The 19,037-nt window shown below is 42.2% G+C and overlaps 1 protein-coding gene across 4 annotated transcripts in view; it reads left to right on the top strand.

Annotated features, from left to right (window-relative positions):
• The first annotated feature begins 2,687 nt into the window (after positions 1–2,687).
• Positions 2,688–19,037, top strand: part of CSNK1D (casein kinase 1, delta) — a 56,408-nt gene continuing 40,058 nt past the window's right edge. For all 4 annotated transcript variants that reach the window (XM_015420385.1, XM_015420386.1, XM_015420384.1 and 1 more), the window contains exons 1-4: positions 2,688–2,963; positions 9,509–9,619; positions 15,508–15,656; positions 18,524–18,752. In XM_015420385.1, coding sequence (XP_015275871.1) covers positions 2,888–2,963; positions 9,509–9,619; positions 15,508–15,656; positions 18,524–18,752 — 565 coding nt within the window. In that variant the 5' untranslated portion in view covers positions 2,688–2,887. The remainder of the gene's footprint in view (positions 2,964–9,508; positions 9,620–15,507; positions 15,657–18,523; positions 18,753–19,037) is intronic.

Genomic DNA, 19,037 nt, shown 5'->3' with positions numbered 1-19,037 from the left:
AGGTGAGGGCTGGAGACCACTCAAAATTACAGTTGCTCTGCAGAAGGGAGGGTGGAAGTCAGCTGAAGTCAAAGGGGCAGATAATGGTAGGTTGATGGTTAGCTGCAAAGGAGATGGGGTTGCCAACTCCAGGCTGGCAAATTCCTGGGGATTTGAGGGGTGGAGCCTGGAGAGGGTGGGGTTTGCGGAGGGGTGGGACATCAGACAGGTAGAATGCCATAGACTCCACCCTCCAAACCAGCCATTTCGTCCTGGGTAACAATTGTTGCCAATTTCCAGGTGAGGGCTACAGATCACTCAAAGTTACAACTACTCTTCAGGGAGCAGAGATCAGTTCCTCTGGAGAAAACAGTGGACTCTGCCATTATACCCTGCTGAGGTCACCACAGCAAAATGACACTGTTTGCCCAAAGCCAGAGCACTCCCCCAGAGCCTCTTTCTAGATCCCGTTGTATTTATTTCCACAACGGGCTTTACTGCTAGTCTAACTATATAAACAAAGATTCAGGTGGGTAGCCGTGTTGGTCTGAAGCAGAAGTACAAAGTTTGAGTCCAGTGGCACCCTTTAAGACCAACTAAGTTTTATTCAAGGTGTAAGCTTTTGTGGGCATGCACACTTCTTCGGATACATTGAAATGGAAGTTATCAGTCTCTACATATTGGTAGACGGTGAACAACAAATTAGTATACAGCATATTAAAGTTGTTTTACAGATGCAAGGACCAAACTGGAGCAACAAGCTTAGTTTATGTGGTCACTAGTAGTGTTCCCTCTAAGCTGAGTTAGGGTGAGCTAGCTCAGTTTTTTAGCCTCCAGCTCACACATTTTTGTCTTGGCTCAGGAACGATGGCTCCAGAGCAGACTAATTTATGCAGCAGCCAAATTGCTCACTCACAACTTTAATGCCAGTTGCTCACAAAGTAGAATTTTTTGCTCACAAGGCTCCACAGCTTAGAGCAGGGGTGTCAAACATAAGGCCTGGGTGCTGGAACTGGCCCCTACAGGGCTCATGGGGCCCGTGAACAACTGGTACAAGGGAGGGAATGCTGGGGGGAGCCACTCCACTGTGGCTTCAGCATGGTGGAACAACCTCATCTGCAGTAGTCCAGCATTGTGGGAGTGTCTACCTAGTACTGCACTGCTGCCTCTCCAGCCCTCCCATGTGGGCTTTCCTCTGGATCCCCTTTCCAGCCCATGGGGCCTTGAACTGAGGATACACCAACTCGGAGCTTACCAGCTGCTGTCCTTTATACAGTTTATATCTCTGGTACCTGGCATTACGTTTTATGGCACACATGGCCCAGCCAAAGTGACATTTATGTCAGATCCAGCCCTCGTGACAAATGAGTTCGATACCTCTGGCTTAGACGGAGCATTGGTCACCAGGGCGCTCTCTCTCTCTCTTTTTGGAAAAAGGTGCTGGAACTCTCAAGAGGGAAATGAAGTTTTCAACCTGTACACCAAAAACTCGTGAACTTTTAAAACATTTTAAAGAGAATTTTGCCAAAGCGGTTCTTGAACTCTGTTCCGGTGCATTCCCCCAGGAAAAAAAAAGCCCTGGTGGTCACCATTTGTTTGGGTTTAATGGGGGGGGACACACATAGTGAAGGAAATAAATATACCAAAATCGGACATTGATGGACAGATGCACCTTTGCACAGTTACGGCGTGTGCAATTAAAAATGAATTATATGTTGTCTTCCCTATCCCCTATGAAACATTGTTAGTCCCCTGTCTAAAGAGTAACTGTAAATCACTTTGAGCCCACTTGTGGGGAAAGCGATTAATAAATTGAAAGCATTATTATTATAATTTCAATGTATGAGTGCACATGAAAGCTTATACGTTCAATAAAACTTTGTTGGTCTTCAAGGTGCCCCTGGATCCGACCATTGTTCTATTTAAACAAATAAACAAATATAAGGTCAACAGTCGTGTTAGTCCGACCCGCAATCAACAGTCATACGACTTATAAGAATTGCTGTACATGTATTGTGCTCTGAAGCATTACAATATGATACACAACTTAATAGAATTTATAAATCACGGTACAAAGTCGTCTCCGGATTATTTACCAACGTAAAGAGAAGGTGTGGAATCCTGAGAGCAATCCCAAATGTTTCAAGAACATTGAGACGTGAGAATGGGAGTATTCCTACTACAACCAGTTTACACTTCCGCTAAAAACTTTCGGGTAGCTTTGAGGATACCAGGCTATACTTACCACGTGTCTTAAAATGGCAACTGCGTAAGCTGGTTTAAGTCTGCCCTTTTGCATCATGTTCTATGACTGTGGGCTACTAAAAATTGTGCGGAGTTATCCTTTCCTCATGAGCATATAGAATAAACACAGTAATGTCTCTGACCCCTCTTTTTGCTCACAACGAAAGGTCGAACCCAGCTAGAAGGCAAGAGGCTGCCTTGGTTTCTATCGGTGCGGCCAGACACTCCGGTGCTCGCCGCCAATCGAGGAATATTTTGTCGAGAGCGATTAATGAAACGATACGAACGTTCAGGAGATTCCAGTCAATACCCGTGGCTCCGTAGTTGCTATGGAGACGAGGCTTCCTTAGGCCTCATAATTTTGAAATCCCACCACATCGCTGTCCCTTAACCCAGCTTTCAATCAGATGATCCTACTTCTCGGGCTCCACCCCCTGTTGCCAAGGAAGTGAGGTCACATAATATGGCGGCTTGAGCCTAGCTGCGCGGAGGGAGGAGCTGGGCGGAGAGGAATCAGCGTCCATCCTTCCCGGTCGGCGTGTATCCCCGGCCCTGAACCCCTCCGGCATCGGGAAGCGAGACTGAAGGCCGCGATGGTCGCAGGAGTTGCCCTGCTTTGAGTCGCAGTCCTCGCAACCGGGTTGGGTCCAATATAGCCTCCTCGATGGAGCTGAGAGTCGGTAACCGGTACCGGCTTGGCCGGAAGATCGGGAGCGGCTCCTTCGGGGACATTTACCTTGGTGAGCAAGCGCAGCCCTGGGCGAGTTTTGGGAGAGCCTGGGGCTCCGTGAGGGCGGCCTTGGGGAAGTGGCTCCCCTGTTGGAGGCATGGTCGTAGCTTCCTTCGCCTTTTTGTTTAGCCAGGAGACTCGGCGGCGATATTCTCCGTGAGGTGACAGGAACGCCCAAGAGCCGCAATGAGCTCCGTATTGGGAAATGAGTCTTTTGCTTCGCCTGCTCAGTTGTGGCCGTACTCATTTGGAGTAAGTCCCAGTTTCTTGAGTGGGATTTGCTTCCAAGTAAACATATTCCGTCCTTAATTTGTGTTCCGGAAGTGGGGGCCAGAGTAGCGCTCAGTAACTTCCTCTGTGACCTTGGGCAAGTCACTTTTTCTCCCTCACCTTTGGTTTTCCCAAGTTTTGCTTGATGATCCTGAGCTGGTCAGTTCTGGAGGTGATGTACGAATTATTTATGAGAGAAACCATTACAATATTTGAACTATTTGGGCTGTCCTGGCTCCAGAAACGAATCCAAGGGAGTTGTGGCTTGTTATGGTTACTGTTACATGGCTTTTACTTCTGCTTTTTTAAGCTGTGTGTATCTGGAAGGTATGCATTTGTTTTCTTTCTGGCAGAAAAGTATGCTGAGTTATTTTCAAACTAAGTACCCAGTTTGGATTATATAAATTGTGGGCCACAACCAGAGGCTTCTTAAGTGGTAATGAATCTTTAATAGACCCTGAGGATTGATGTGGATTTTCCCTTTCATTTTGTATGCTGTAAGATAGTCTGGGTGTCTTCTTTCAAACAGATGTATTTTATGCAAAGGTAAGCCAGAAAAATATCTGATAATATACTGATGCTGGCAAATAGGTTTGGGTTCAATCCTGCAAAGTCTTCTGCTAAGCATTGCAGTATGCATTGAATGGCTTTAATAGGATTGCTGACTTTGCATGCTGATGTACAGGAATGTAAGTCAATCCAAGTCTGAGCACTTGTGGTTAAAAATACACTAATTTGTGCATGAGAGGAGCAGGGAATCCATCTGTGAAATCTGTTAGCTGTTGTTTAAAGCACACCACTTTACAATTTTGCTCTATTGCAGTGTTCTGTATTAGAATGCTGACATGCTTAATCACTTAGCTGCTTGTATGAAAAAAAGAATGACAGATTAAGACTTCTGTTTGACTGTACATTATCAAGGATTAGAAGACTGATTTGGTGATGTCTCTGGTGCTGGGTCTCAAACTACTTGAGAACTGTTTTAAAAGGCTTCCATTGCTATATGCCACATGCTGACATTATTAGTTAAAGGGTTATGAGGTAGTGCTTCTGGAGCTATATATAAGGGTGTGCCTCCAGCAATAGAAAGAGCTGTCATTCTTTTCTGTTGCAGCTCCACCTATGGGAGCAGTAGTTAAAGCTGCCGTGCAGGTTGAGAGACTTTATATAAAACCATAGAGGTGTTATTAACCTTAATAACACTGTTCATCTAGATTTCCAGCCAGACAGTGAACAGCTAGTGTGTGAGAAGCAGCTGTCTGTTTTGATTTTCTTTTTAAAGAGTTAAATACCAGAAAGTGCAGTTATCTGGACTGTATACTAATATAGTGTCTTAAAGCTAGAATGGGGGAGGGCTTGTGTGCAAGAGAATAACGCCACTGCACCAATGTATATGTCTATTCCTTGTATAATAGCAGCCAGCCTTGAGTCTTTATACTGAACTGTTTCACCATCCTATTACATTTTTTAAAATCCTCCATGCTTGTAGTACTGGAGCTTTTACTAACCCTAGATATAGTTAAGTCTTTGGTGCCTGTAGTGAGTGTATAAACCTGACACTAGTGTGTTTGGAAGATGGCAAGGGAGGAATAAATGAGTGTCCTTTCAACTAGGTATCTTCATAAGGTAATCATAATTGTTGGACTCTTAACATTTCTTATTTCCATATTCTAGCATTAAGAAGAATTATTGCATTTAAGTCACTAGTGTAGTGAAAGCTGTCAGCCCTGGTTAGTACTTGGATGGGAGACTACCAAGGAATTCCAGGGTTTCTATACAGAGGAAGGCAATGTCAAACAACTTTTGCTGATCTCTTGCCTTGAAAGTGCTTTCGGGTTGCCATGTCAGCTGTGACTTGAGGGCACTTTACATGCACAAACAACAATTTCTAAGGCAGATTTTAAGTAAGTGTAAATTAAGATTCTCCTACAGAAAGGAAGGCAGTTTAAAGTAGTAGTCTAAAACATTTTTTTTCTTTTCTGTCTTAGGAAGTGTGTGGCATTCTCAATAAGCATTTGCCTCTTTTTTTAATTCTCTCATGTATTACCTACTGCTCCTGGTGTTTGTATGTGAGTGTGAGAAAGATAATTTGCCTTTCCCCTATAAGTCTCCAAGGCAGTGTTTGTAGGTGCAAGAACATATGCTAAAGAGAAAGTTTGCTCATGAGAAATACTAGAATACCCACCTTTGTATTAATGTGGTACAAAGTTATGTGTCTTTGACAGTGACCTAAAGAGAAACTGAATTTGGTTATTTATTTGACAATAGCCATGTTATCCCAGAAAATCCAATACAAAGTTCTAACTTCCAAGTAGGAGATTGTAGGGCTTTCTCAGCAGAAATGTTTTGACTGGCTGTAATATAAATGTGAATCTGTGATAAAGATAGGTAAAGGTTCCCTTGATCAAAAGCCAGTCGAATCCAACTCTAGGGTTGTGGTGCTCATCTCCGTTTCAAAGCCGAAGAGCCAGCGCTGTCCGAAGACGTTTCCATGGTCATGTGGCTGGCATGACTAAGCACCAAGGCGCATGGAACGCTGTTACTTTCCCACCAAAGTGGTACCTATTTATCTACTTGCCATTTCTTGCTTTCGAACTGCTAGGTTGGCAGGTGATAAAGATATTCAAGTATTAATATTAAGACCTCTGTCTGAAGTCTGCCAGGATTAAGTTCAGAGGTTGCAGCCCAAAAATGTTTTGTTAATTCTGACTGTTTTAAAACACTGCTAATGGCCTGTCCATCTAAAACTACATCATTTCATTTTTGGATGGTGTGGGGCCACAATTGCCAAGCATAAATCTAGAAGTAATTTTGGTATTTTGCGACCTTCCTGCTATTAGTGGTAATAGAGTTCTGTGATGCACCAGTATTGTGCACTGATACCAAAAGATAGCAAGCTGTTTAGAGAGATTCTAACTTGCATATTCATGGTACTTATCTCCAGATTACCTCAGTGTTTCTCAGACCCCGACCTTTACCCAGCTTTTGTCGTCTTAAGAATTGTGAAATGTTGCCCCTTCAACTAAACAAATTCGTTGGCAGAAAATCTGCTTACCTGAGAAGAGTGGCTCCCCTGCTCAGGAATCTGTGTCCAACTGCAGCTGTGTACACTTTATCCCTTCTTATGAAATGAATAAGCAACATGTTTGTGTCCTGTGGTTTTGGTGGACTTGAAGTTTTATGTGCCATTCTACTGACATTCTGGGTAAAATGACTAACTTTTTTAAAAGCATGCCTCTTTCTTCCTTTCCTGTGTAGCTCTGTATAAGCCATACAAACATATGCAGGATGGTAGGTGTAATATGAAATCCACTTTAGAAACATTCGCCACAATTGTTCTTATTTGTAGAAAGACCTGAAATCAATTTTGTGCTGTTGCATCCATTTTGGACAAAAAGAAAATGGTTTGAGGACTCTTAGTTATTGTTCTTGTTCATGTGGGTAGCAGTATTGGTCTGAAGCAATAGAACAAAGTTTGAGTCCAGCGGCACCTTTAAGATCAACAAAGTTTAAATCTGGTATAAGCTTTTGTGTGCATGTGCACTTCTTCAGATAGTTTTCTTTGCCCAAAATCTTGCATGCAGTTTGTTTGCTTACTTCATTTATACCATGTCTTTCTTTCCAATGGGGACCCAAAGCATCTTGGGTCGTTCCCTCCATTTTATCCGCACAACAATCCATGAGGTAGGTTAAGGTGAGTGTGTGTAACTTGCTCAAGGTTATTCAGGAAACGTGCGTGGCAGAAGGAATTCAAATCTAGGTCTCCTAGATGCTAGTCAAAGACTAACCAGTATGCCTCACTTAGAGGAGAGCAGTTAATCTCTATGCTAAACACTAATTTTGGGGGGGCTCTCACATGTCTAAGTGCTTAAGGAGAGGCAGTGTCTTCTTAAAGAAGGCTACCAAATCAAGGTGCTGAAACTAAAGGGGGAGGGGGGTAGGATGCAACCAGTTTGCTTTCATTTTCATTTCCAGTTCATTGGATCCAGAATTCTGTTAGTGCAAGGAGTGTGGATTTTTGTCACATTCTCTCCCCCCTCCACCCCAGCAATCCGTTCCAGCCCTGGGTTGCTTTGTAAGGCTGTGGGTCCCAACTGAGATGGGAAACTATACTAGGAGGGAGAACAAAATTGCCCCCTTTCTTAGTGTAGCACCCTGGCTTCACATGGCTGTTAGCCCACACAAGTCCTATGGCCCTGGAGATCAACTTTCCTTAGAACAAAAGGTACTGTTGGTACTGTTGGATGTAGGGGAGCATGGGAAAGATTCACATCTGTCAGCAGTTTCCACTGACAGGTTGCTGAATCTAACTATATCATTTTTGCCCTAATTTATATATTGCCACAGACCAGAAAAACCATCTAATGTATTTTTGCTGTATGCTGTGCATTTGTGTGTTCTGTCTCTTCCCCCCTCTCCCATGATCCAGATGAGACGGAGAAGGGATACAATGGGTTGGTCCCCTGTGTTCCCCCAAAAGATGCTCCTTAGGGTCAGCAGACCTTCAGGAATGTATGAAAATTGCCCCTCCCCCCCACATAAACCCAGGCTAGCCTGATCTCATCAGATTTTGGAAATTATGCTGGGTCAGGCCTGGTCAGTATTTGGATGAGAGACCACCAAGGAAGTCCAGGATTTCTACACAGGCAAGCAATGGCAAATCACCTCTGAACATCTCTTGCCTTGAAAGCACTATGGGGTCGCCATAAGTCAGCTACAACTTTGACAGCAAAAAAAAGTGTCACTGAAGGAAGAGCTGGGATCCAGCCTGTCTTCCTAAGTGTAGTAAGTCTGTAACAGTCTCTACTCTTGACTCAAGCCTGCTTAGTAAACATAATTTGCAGATGGTTGTGATAAAGTATTACCTTACACCTAACTTAGTGAATGATTAGTGATAGCTGAGAAATACACTGATAATTAATTAATTAACATATGGCATTGTGTGTGGAATAGTCAGGAGATCTTAAGATTGTCTGGCAGTCAGACGTTCTAGCTCTTTTAGTGTTATGCACCACTAGGTGGCCAGCTAGACTTGTTTTTAAGGCAAGAGACAATATTAGAGGTGGTTTGCCATTGCTGCCTCTGCATCACAAACCTGGTATACTTTGGAGATTGCCTTTCCAAATACTAGCCAAGGCCAATCCTGCTTAGTTTCCGAGATCTGAAGTATCGGGTTAGCCTGGGCTATCCAGGTCAGGGCACACTAATAGTTCTTGAAAATCCATAGAATACTGCCAATTACTGGGTAAGGAATAATTTCTGCAAATATTGGATTGGATATGCAGAGCACTGAAGCAAGATCTATCCTGAGTTACTTTTTTTGTCGGGAGGAGCTAATCACATGCTTAGCCCAACCCTTGAAATAAATGGAATTTGAGTGTACTTAGGTTTTTTTTATTATTGGATTGTTTCCGTTGCGTGCATAGATTATTATTTTTAGTGCTTTTTGTCAGATTGAAACGGGGCAGGGTTACATGACTAAATGTTTAATGATGACAATAAATTCAAACAAGATTAAGCTCTTCTTGTGTTTCTTTACTTTTTGGTGATAAAGTAGCTAGGATCTAGCTAGTTCTATGTCCTCAAGGGAGCTTTGGACTTGTCCCTTTTGAACAACAGTCCAAGGTGCCATTTGGCAAACTGTTTTTTGAAACGAAAGAGATGTTCAGAAACCATTTATTATGGCATAGGGTTTTACTTTTCACAGAACAAATCTATAATTCCACTGGGCCAGTAAAAGGCCCTTGCATGATAAATTTGTACATCGGGAACCAAAATAAGTTTTAAAAAATTAAACAGCTTAATTATACTACCTTTGGGTCTGTAATGCACTTTGAAGACCTGTTCCAAAAATATTTTAAAACTTCCAGCTTTTGCAGAATGTTTTTTTCATGTATACCCTTCATGCAGACATTTAAGATGTCACTCTTTTCATCATGGTCTGTCAAGCCACACTTCTGTAGTTGATGACTTCATTTACTGTGTCAAATATGATTAAACCAAAGGCATAGTAGTACAAAGGATTCAAGCAAGAGGCAACAATATACATTAAAAGAAATGCAAAAAAGAGGAATAGAATTTAGTATGTTAGAAATAATTTGTCCCACTTCAGGAAAAGGGCAAGCTGTTTTTTCCTTGATCTGGATACATGGTGCATTCAGTGACCCCCTAATATCCTGTGGCTTCAGGATTCCAGGGTAGTCCATGGTGGCTGTATTTATTTCTGAGAGTCAATTGGTGTTTTTGCAGTTTTGGATTATGACACTGAGTTCTCTTTGATTTCAGGGACAGACATTGCTGCTGGAGAAGAAGTCGCCATCAAATTAGAATGTGTGAAGACCAAACATCCTCAACTCCACATAGAGAGCAAAATTTACAAAATGATGCAGGGTGGAGGTAAAATTATGCTGATATATCATGTGTCTGTTAATGGTCCCATTGTAGGTGTAGGAAAGCAATAAATTAGTGCAGTATTCTCAGTGTCTCTTCAAGATATCTGTTTCACATGTGGGACCATGAAGCTGCTATCTGTTTTACATATGGGACCATGAAGCTGAAATAACTGAGAGTGATGCCATGAACTTGTGTTCTTAGCATGCTGCCCAGTGTAAAAGCTGGGTAGCTGGTCTTGAATTTCTATGTGGATTAACAGATCACGCATTGCAAAATAGTCCCAAACAAATAGTCTCCAAGCTTTGGAGAAAAGCATATTCCATATGAATTATAGGTACCTCTGTGTCCTGGTGCTTAAAGCATACCTTGTTTTTCACTCTGCAAAATCATGGCACATTAGAGTTCAGCTGTTAAACTTTGTTGCTTTTCACAATCATTTTAACACTAGAGAGTTGAACTTTTCAAGTTTATAAATGAAGTAACTTTTCCCTGGGAATTATTGCCTTCTGGTACTTTTAAGCATGGGTTGATTTAAGTGGACTGACAAACTGCTTTATATAAGGCATAAACTCTGTATGATGGAGTTACAATGTTGAAGCCAAGGGGGAAAAGCTGGAGGGCGCCCTTTTTTGTTCCCCGGGGGGGGGGGGGGGGGGGGGGATGGGATTTTGGGGAAATTGAAATACATGTAATATCAAGCCTTATCAATACTTATTTTACTGCTTTAGCAATGTAAAATGCACAATTCATAACTTGGTTAGCATATAAAATTTCATTGTTAGACATATTTATGAAATTTAAATATTTTCATCTTCTGTCAGCAGCTGTAAATACGATACACTCAATACTACAGCAAAAGAGCTGCAGACTGCTGTGCTCTCTGCTGTCTTAGCTCATATATTTTTGGTTTTTACCATCTGAGAGATTTGAATAAATAAATAAAAGTTGGGAATAGAACACACACCTTTTTTAGTAAAGTGTGTTCTGTGGGCAGCGGCTGTCTCATAATCACTGTAGGGCTTGCCAGCATGTCTGGATACCACCTTAAACTTTCTGGCACACTATTGTAATGTTTCCATTGTTATCACACATGTAAAAGCATATTAATTGTAAACAAAAGTAGTCATATTGAATCAAATGTATGCTTTATATGCCTGTGAAATACATAGAATTTATGTAATGCTGTAGATTATCATACACAAAAATCTTCAAACAACACATTCTAAATAAAGCTGTGTCCTAAAAGCATTTCATTTAGTCCAAAATAGAAAATATCCCCCCCCCGTAGGGGATTTTTTAAATTTGCATTTTCTAAAAACTACAATGAACATAGGGAGGGGATCTACAACTATAGGAGAAAGGAAAGAAAACCCACTAAAAACCCAAGAGTTGGAGGTCATGTACTGCTTATAAAAGTATTAGCTTAACAATATAGCAATTGCTTTTCTTAACATTGAGAGTGGTCTATCATCATCATCGATTATGTTAACAAACCATCAAATCTGACTATATAAAGAGCATTCCAGGAGAATCGCTAGTTAACTTAAACACAAATTTCAGAGAACAGTGGCATCTCACTTAAAATTGTTTTTCCCTCCTTCCTTTAAAGCCAATTAATAATTAAATTTCCCTCAATAGGTGTAACACAGTCAATTTCTCTTTTCACGCTGTAATCTTCTTTCTTCTTGAACACTTTCCCTGTGGCATTATCTTGCTGGAACTGGAACTGGTCATCTCAAAACAAAGTCCCTTTTTCTTTTTCAAGGACTGTTATCTGCTTGAATTCTTGCCTTCGATCTTAGAGATCATTCCAATTGTTGCTTTTAAAAGTCAAACTTACAGAGAGTCTGTCCGCCCTTTTGCCCGTCAGAATTATTTCGGATATGTCCATGGTATACCCATTCACTTTCAGCTTCGCTTAATGTATTTATTATTTATTTTATTCAATTTATACCCTGCCCTCCCCGCGACATCTGCATACAGGTCCCACCACTTAAACCTACTCATTAGACTCTCTTAAATCTTGGAAGTCCCTGTGATCAAAGGCTAGTTGCTTCTCCAATGTTAACACAGTCCCTTGAAAATAACAGCCAATATATAGCACAGTTCTTGTGAAGTACCTCATTTTTGCCAGCAGGGGGCAAAGGCTTAGCATCCAGCCTGAACGAGTCTATGGCCCCAGTCAGACATGCTGGAAAACACGGGGGAGAAGCGCGGCTATTTGCGCCGTCGCATTCTGATGCACTATTATGCGATCAGACATGACGGTGGCTTCCCCGCAGCAAAGAGGACGACGGGGGAGGAAGCCGTGCGCCGGCACGATCACACCAGGAGGCTTCCATAGGTGGCCTGTGGCAAAACATTTGCCACTACATGCAGTGAGGTGGTTTTTTACTGCACGGCTTCGGCGGCTTGCCACAGGTTCGCCACGGGAGTGCTGCATCTCCCAGATGTTCCCGTGTGATCACGCCTGGATACTCCGCAGGACTCCCATGCCTTCAGCAGGGCAAATGCTCTGTGTGAACAGGGCCTATAGTTACTTCTGGTCACATGGGCCAGTTGCTCTTCCACTTCCTGAGGAAAGCTTGGATCTCGCTTGCTGCTGCTTCTGCATCGCCGATCACCATTTTTAAACATGTTTACTTTTTATAGAATTTGCCAAAGTCCTGAAAACTTGCCCAAACGCTTATTTGGCTCCTGTAGTCTCTCTAATACAGTCTATTGCCACTTAGAACTCCGTCCCCACTACACAGGCTTTTCTTTAATCGCTTATTTGTTCTTTCCAGGGGAGAGTCCCCTCCCCCCCTCGCTTTTAGTAAAAGGGGACTCGCTCATTTTCTGGTGTTCTTGCTTTAACGGACTCACTCTTCAACGTCTGATAACTTGGATCTTGCCAGGTAACAATTTGAATGCTATACCTCCAAGCGCTTGTCTCAGCATGCGTAGCTTAGTCCCATTCGGGAGCACAGCACAGAGACCTTCGGGGCAAAGGGAAGCCTCAGTCTTCTGGCAGCGTGCCCGCAGAGAGGCAACTCTCAGCGCCCCATAATAAGGGATTCATCTCAAGGGTCCCAGGGGGGTGCGGACATTCGCACCCCCTCTCAATGCGCTGGTCCACGGATCGTCCCCTAGGAGCTCCCTGGGGATACGGCCGCCATCAGCCCGCCAAAAACTGGAAGTCCCAAAATAGAAAATATTTCATAGGAGGTTTTTTCAGTGTTCCCAACATTTCCAGCTTTTTCACCAGAAAAATGGGGGAGTCTTGGACTCCCCTCCCTTTCCCCCCTAGGCCTGTGACATCTCTAGATGATGCAAACAAGATCCCACTCATTCTTGTGAACTTCTTGATGAGCTTTCTAGTTCAGACCCACCATTCTTTTCACTAACTATACACCAATTATTTTTGGTTTCTAAAGCACAGCATTCATTAGATTTTGGTTTGTTAAAGCCAAGCTTGTACATGTCTTAATTGGTATCTTATGAGTGCATGTGTACTGCTCCTGCAGATCTTGTGACTTATTTCTCGCCTTGGATTAGATCCCACAAAGTTTTTCCACTGACAGAAGGACTTCCATCAGCAGAATACAGCTTTCTCCCCTTCCCCCTGCAGCCCAAAATGCTGCTCTTTGGGGTCCATGCCTCCCAAGAGCAGAATTTATGGGGTCTTTTGGGCTGCAGTGGGAGGAGAGAAAATGGCACCCTGACAGAAATCCATCCACTTCAACTAATGTTTGGTTCCTTGCTGGAGAGTCCAGTCTGGACACACTGCAATGCTGCACTCTGTGCTACTCCAGAGGCTGTGTGCAGACACATGCTCTCCTCCTTCCAGTCTTGCATCATTACTATTTAAAAACTGCAAATAGGTAGCATACTGGCCATGTATAAGCAGCTCTTATGCTAACTCTTATGCAGTCCATGTATTGACTGTTCTTCTGCTGGTTATCAAGCCAGATATATTTTCTCATCTAGCCTTAAAAAGCTAGTTGTCCTTTAAGGCTGGAAGCCATATAGTTAATGCAAGTTTTATGATGATGCAATGTTGTTGGAGTGAGCAATGCAGGTAGATGGTAGAAATGGGCATTATTTTGGAAGAATCGTTTAAAGTAATCTGTAACCGAGTACTCTGTACTCTGATTGCACTGAAATGCAAGTTCTGCACTCAGAATAAATAAAGCAGATTCAGGGGGCAAGTGTGCTTATCTTTCTATATAATAATTCTGTTTTGGTCATGGACTCTCCTGAACATTCCACATGCTCCCAAATCAGTTGGCTGCCTGATCTGTCACTCAGAAGCTGTCCCTATCCACTGGCTGTGTTGCCTGAGTCTTGCATTCAGTATCCTAAACAGTTTGCTGTTCCTCTCCTCCCAATAGCCAGTTGGAACACAGAGGTCATTTGCATAAGCAGCCTGATTGGCCTTTGCCTCTAACGTTCTAAACAGTTTGTTGTTGCTGTTGAATGTGTCCTGAGGTAAAATACATATCCCAACTTTCCCTTAAACAGTCACTGGAGTTGCCAAAATACATATCCCGATCTTCCCTTAAACTGTCACCGGAGTTGCCAGTCTCCCTGTGGGGCCTGGAGATCTCCCAGAAATCATCGTGTTCCCCAGCCACAGCACATCATTTTCCCTACAGAAAATTTCCCAGCTATTACAATGGCTGCTTTGGGCAGTGGACTCTATGGCATTATACCCTGCTGAGGTCCCTCCGCACCCCAAACCCTGCTCTCCCTAGGCTCTACCCCTCAAATCTACAGGTTTGGCCCTCCCCTTAGTATTGCCAGCCTCCAGGCAGCACCTGGAGATCTCCAAGTTCAGTTGTCCTGGAGAAAATGGCTGCTTTGGGCAGTGGACTCTATGGAATTATACCCTGCTGAGGTCTCTTCGAACCCCAAACCCTGCCCTCCCCAGGTTCTACCCCTCAAATCTACAGGTCTGGCCCTCCCCTTAATATTGCCAGCCTCCAGGCATCACCTGGAGATCTCCGAGAAAATGGCTGCTTTGGGCAATGGACTCTATGGAATTATACCCTGCTGAGGTCCCTCTGCACCCCAAACCCTGCCCTCCCCATGCTCTACCCCTCAAATCTACAGGTATTTCTCAACCCAGAGTTGGCACCCCTGTAACTGGCTATGGAACTACTTTCCAGACCCTTGGAACCCAGAAGATGGCATAGGAGGAGGTGCTTTTCTACCTTAGCTGCCACTGCATAACCCCCAAATCAACATAAGTCAGGGGTGGAGGGAACCATACCTGTTACCACGAGACTGTCCTCCCATACTACCCACTTGGGGCAGCAAAATGACTTGAAACAGCCCTGCCTTATAGCTAAGCAAAAGGAAATAAACATGGCTTGCCTCCCTCTATTTTCCCCTTCCCTCTGCTGCCCCGCCAGCCACAGCCAGGACACTCACCTGAAGCTTCCTTCTAGAGCTCGTTGTATTTCTTCCCACAACAGGTCTTACTCCTAGTATACCATGAATTTGGAACACTTAGCATGTGGGTTCTTTTTGAAACCATTACAACTTCAAATGCTACTGTATGTTCTAATTTGGCAGCTGGTGATCTTGTGTGATCCTGGCCATTTAGGATAAATAGCACAACAGTTTTCTCTTCCGACTCTCCATCCAGCCTTTTAGTTGGACATGGTTGTTCTAGATAGTTAAAGGAAAGAGTACATTGCTCTAAATTTCATGAGCAGTTCTGTCCCAGGTGACTCAATACGTAACTTCAATTCACCACCTTCAAGAAATATATTTTCAGAAAGAAAATATTTAAAACTTTGATAACTGTGTATGATAGCAGCATTGGAGCTATTTCTTTAGATTTCTGATATGCAATGCAGTTTTCACAAAGCATTATAAATAACCTGTGTTTTCCCTTGTTCTAGTGGGTATTCCCACAATCAAATGGTGTGGTGCTGAAGGTGACTACAATGTAATGGTGATGGAGTTGTTGGGACCAAGCCTTGAAGATCTCTTTAACTTCTGTTCAAGGAAATTTAGCCTCAAAACAGTCCTATTACTTGCTGACCAAATGGTATTAAAATTTTTGCATTTCTTAGTTACTGAATGTGAAGGCTTCAAAAATCTAATTATAAACAGTTATTTTTAGTAGTGTTTTTATAAAGGGCTACAAGTTGTTCTTTTATAGACCAAAAGACAAACATGATCATTTAGCATAAGGGATGTGTTATAAGCTACTTTTTGGCTGTATGAATCTGATTGATACAATTGCAGTGGGAAACCTGCTTGTACCTTCTAAAAAATACATGCTTTCCCCTCCAAATAGATTATTTCTTGGATTAGAGGGTTGGCATCTGAAATGGCCATAGGTTGCAGTGTGAAGTGTGTGTGCTCAGCCATTTGCAACACTTGGAGTTATGTTCCTTAACTTGTATCCTAAGCCATGCTTTCATTTACTTTCCTCTTCATCGGTGTCGAGGGGGGGTCCTTCAGTGCACAGCACTTTTCTCTGACACCAAATGCTTTTTGGATCCTTGAAAGATACTGGTCTTGCATGACTGGAAGTTTCTAGTGCTTGAGGAAGGTATTCTCCAGTGAAGACTTTTCCACCACAGAAAAGAATGTGGCGGAAGCAAGATGTGCGGTCCAAGCCCTTACGTGTATACGTGCAAAAACTGTAAAACCTAAAGTCTTAGGCCGCATTATTCCCCTGGGGTAGTTAGTTTTAAAAAATAATTGTAGCATTGTAGTGCAGGTTGTTCTTCCAAACAAAATGTAATGGTGTTTTGGTTTGTATTTCTATCGGATTTCATTTAAAACAAGAACTAGACCTGTCCACAAAGGATATCATAGCTAATGACTACTAAGTACAGTCATAGCATTTTTCCTCTATGTGCGTGTGCTGGTGTGAGCTAGAGTGTGCTGCTACATTGTTCTTGTGTTTGAAGCAAATAATTGGGTTTGGAAACATTGTACGGGGTAAATACTCATCAGTCTAATATAAGCTGCATGTTTCAAGAGTAGTGGTTTCAGAAGGATGGTTCCTACAAAGGGCAAGACCTTCACATAAGCAGATTTTCTCCAGTGTATTTCCTTCTTCCAGCAGTCCCTCTTGAGCCATAAAAAGCTGGTGGTGAGGATTGGGGGGTTGCATAGACCAAGGGGCCATGAGGTGCTGCACTGAAGATTGAGGGTTGGACATAACTGGCTCTTCTGGCTTCACTAGTGTGGGCAATGAAGAGCGTTGATTTACCCCAATTCCCCTTCCCCACTGCAACCACCTATGTTCCTTTCCCCCCCCCCCCATGTAGGTCCTTTGACCTCCATCATCTTTTTTTATGTGAAAAGGGGCTGCTGGGGGAAGGTAAGTACAGGTGCCTTCTGCTCTTGTTTTGTAAGATGCTAATTGTGCATATAGTAGTGCTATTGTTTTGTGATTTACCTTGTCTCCCTTTCTGTTCTCTGCTAAAGTATATGTGGTTCATCATTGCTCACAGGCAGTGCAGTATAAAATCTTTTTGGAAAACTTGCTCTTTCTCTGCAGACAATACAGTTTTAAGGAAGTAGGATGGTGTTCATTGAAAACAGGCCTAAGTTCAGTCTCCTTTTCAGCCACAATAATTAACCCTTAAATTGAGCATATCCTGCCCTGTGTGGGCTAGTTTGAGTCTCCACGGCTGGCTCTACCTAACATTGAGAATTTGATTCAAGCTTTATAGAAGTGTTTTCCATCTGCTTCTTTCTAGTCAGTTCTGTTACACTTTTGAATTAGGCACCCCACTACCAATATATAACATAGAGTCTACTTCATTCTTAAACATTGAGTTGGATCCGTTAACTCCAGTCCCTTAATGCACAAGCTTTCCTTCCATGCATATATGAGCAGCTTACCCTCTGAAGGATATGCAGTTTGTATAAATGGGCAACCATTCACTAAACAAAGAAACTTTAGAAAGAAATTTTAACACCTAGTCTTACTGCTGGTCTTGTCTCAAAATGGTATACAGTCACTAGAAAGGAGTAATTGCCTAACCTGGATATTAAAGGGACATACCTTCACTACAGAAAATAGAAAAGTTCTAGGGACTGATTTTCAATACAACCAGGATATACACATCTCAGGAAAATATCCTATAAAGAAAGTATAATGTTACTAGACAGAAGCACCACCTCCATAAAGAATGCAAAAGCAGTTTCCAAAGAAAGTTACATGAGCTAAAAAATACACGTAAGCAGCTTACCCTCAGAAGAATCTGCAGTTTATATAAATGGGCGACCAGTCATAAACCGAAGAAACCTTGGAAGAAAATATTAACACCAGTTCCAACTGCTGGTCATGCCTCAAAGTTAGGTAACAAATTGTTGGGCCTAATATACAGTCACTAGAAAGGAGTGAGGCATTTCCTGGATATTAAAGGGGAAATACACCCACTATAGAAAACAGGAGAGTTCCAGAGACTGATTTAAACCAAAAGGATGGTAAGTTTTTAAACAATAAATCCAGAAAGCCTCTCTTTTGTAGATTGAATCTTTTATAACTATTGCTTTTTAAAGTTTCTAAGTCTAGAAATTTAAAGTCATTGAAGGCATGGCCCTTGTCAATAAAATGGTTTTTTGTGTTTTTTTTTGCTTATGTATCCTCTTTGGAAGCTTTTTTCGCTTTTGTATTCTCTCTGCAAGCTTTCCTTCTGTGGCAGAAACACCAGCAGAATAGAGGGATGTCATCTAAACTCTTGTAACATTTTCTATTAAAGAGCAAAAATTAGGTAAATTGGCAGGCATTATTTTCAAAGATGAGTTAGCAGACAAAATAATAAACATGTACTATTTAAAGGTTGACCTTTAGCAGAGTAGGATTTATAACATAGTAACATGAACATTTTCAGTAACATATTCAGTATTCATATTGAATATTCAATATATATATATTTTTACAATCAGATTAGTCGAATAGAATATATTCATTCGAAGAACTTCATCCACCGAGATGTAAAGCCTGACAACTTCCTGATGGGATTAGGCAAGAAGGGCAATCTTGTCTATATCATAGATTTTGGGCTTGCCAAGAAATACCGGGATGCTCGTACCCACCAGCACATTCCGTATCGTGAAAATAAAAACTTAACAGGAACTGCCCGCTATGCCTCCATCAACACTCATCTTGGAATCGGTGAGCTGGGAGCAGATTATTTTTGTTCACTGTTGTATCCATGCTCATAAAATGAGAGCTGGAGAAGACAAATGGTTTTGACTTACAATTTTCTTGGTGACATTCTGAAAACTGTGTGTTTACTATAAGTGCAGTATCAAGTAAGGGAGCGCATTCCACCTCTTTAAAACATCAGGCAACTTCAGTATGGGACAAGATGCTTGGTGGTGTTTTGACCAATACAATACATTTTAGCTGTGTTTGGTCATGTTTGGATCGATACCTATGTTTGGAATAAGGAACACC

Source organism: Gekko japonicus, unplaced genomic scaffold (genome assembly GCF_001447785.1).
Source record: "Gekko japonicus isolate JY-2015 unplaced genomic scaffold, Gekko_japonicus_V1.1 scaffold360, whole genome shotgun sequence".
NCBI lineage: Eukaryota > Metazoa > Chordata > Lepidosauria > Squamata > Gekkonidae > Gekko > Gekko japonicus.
The sequence above is the reverse complement of the archived record's forward strand: the minus strand, read 5'-3'. Positions and strand labels throughout refer to the sequence as shown.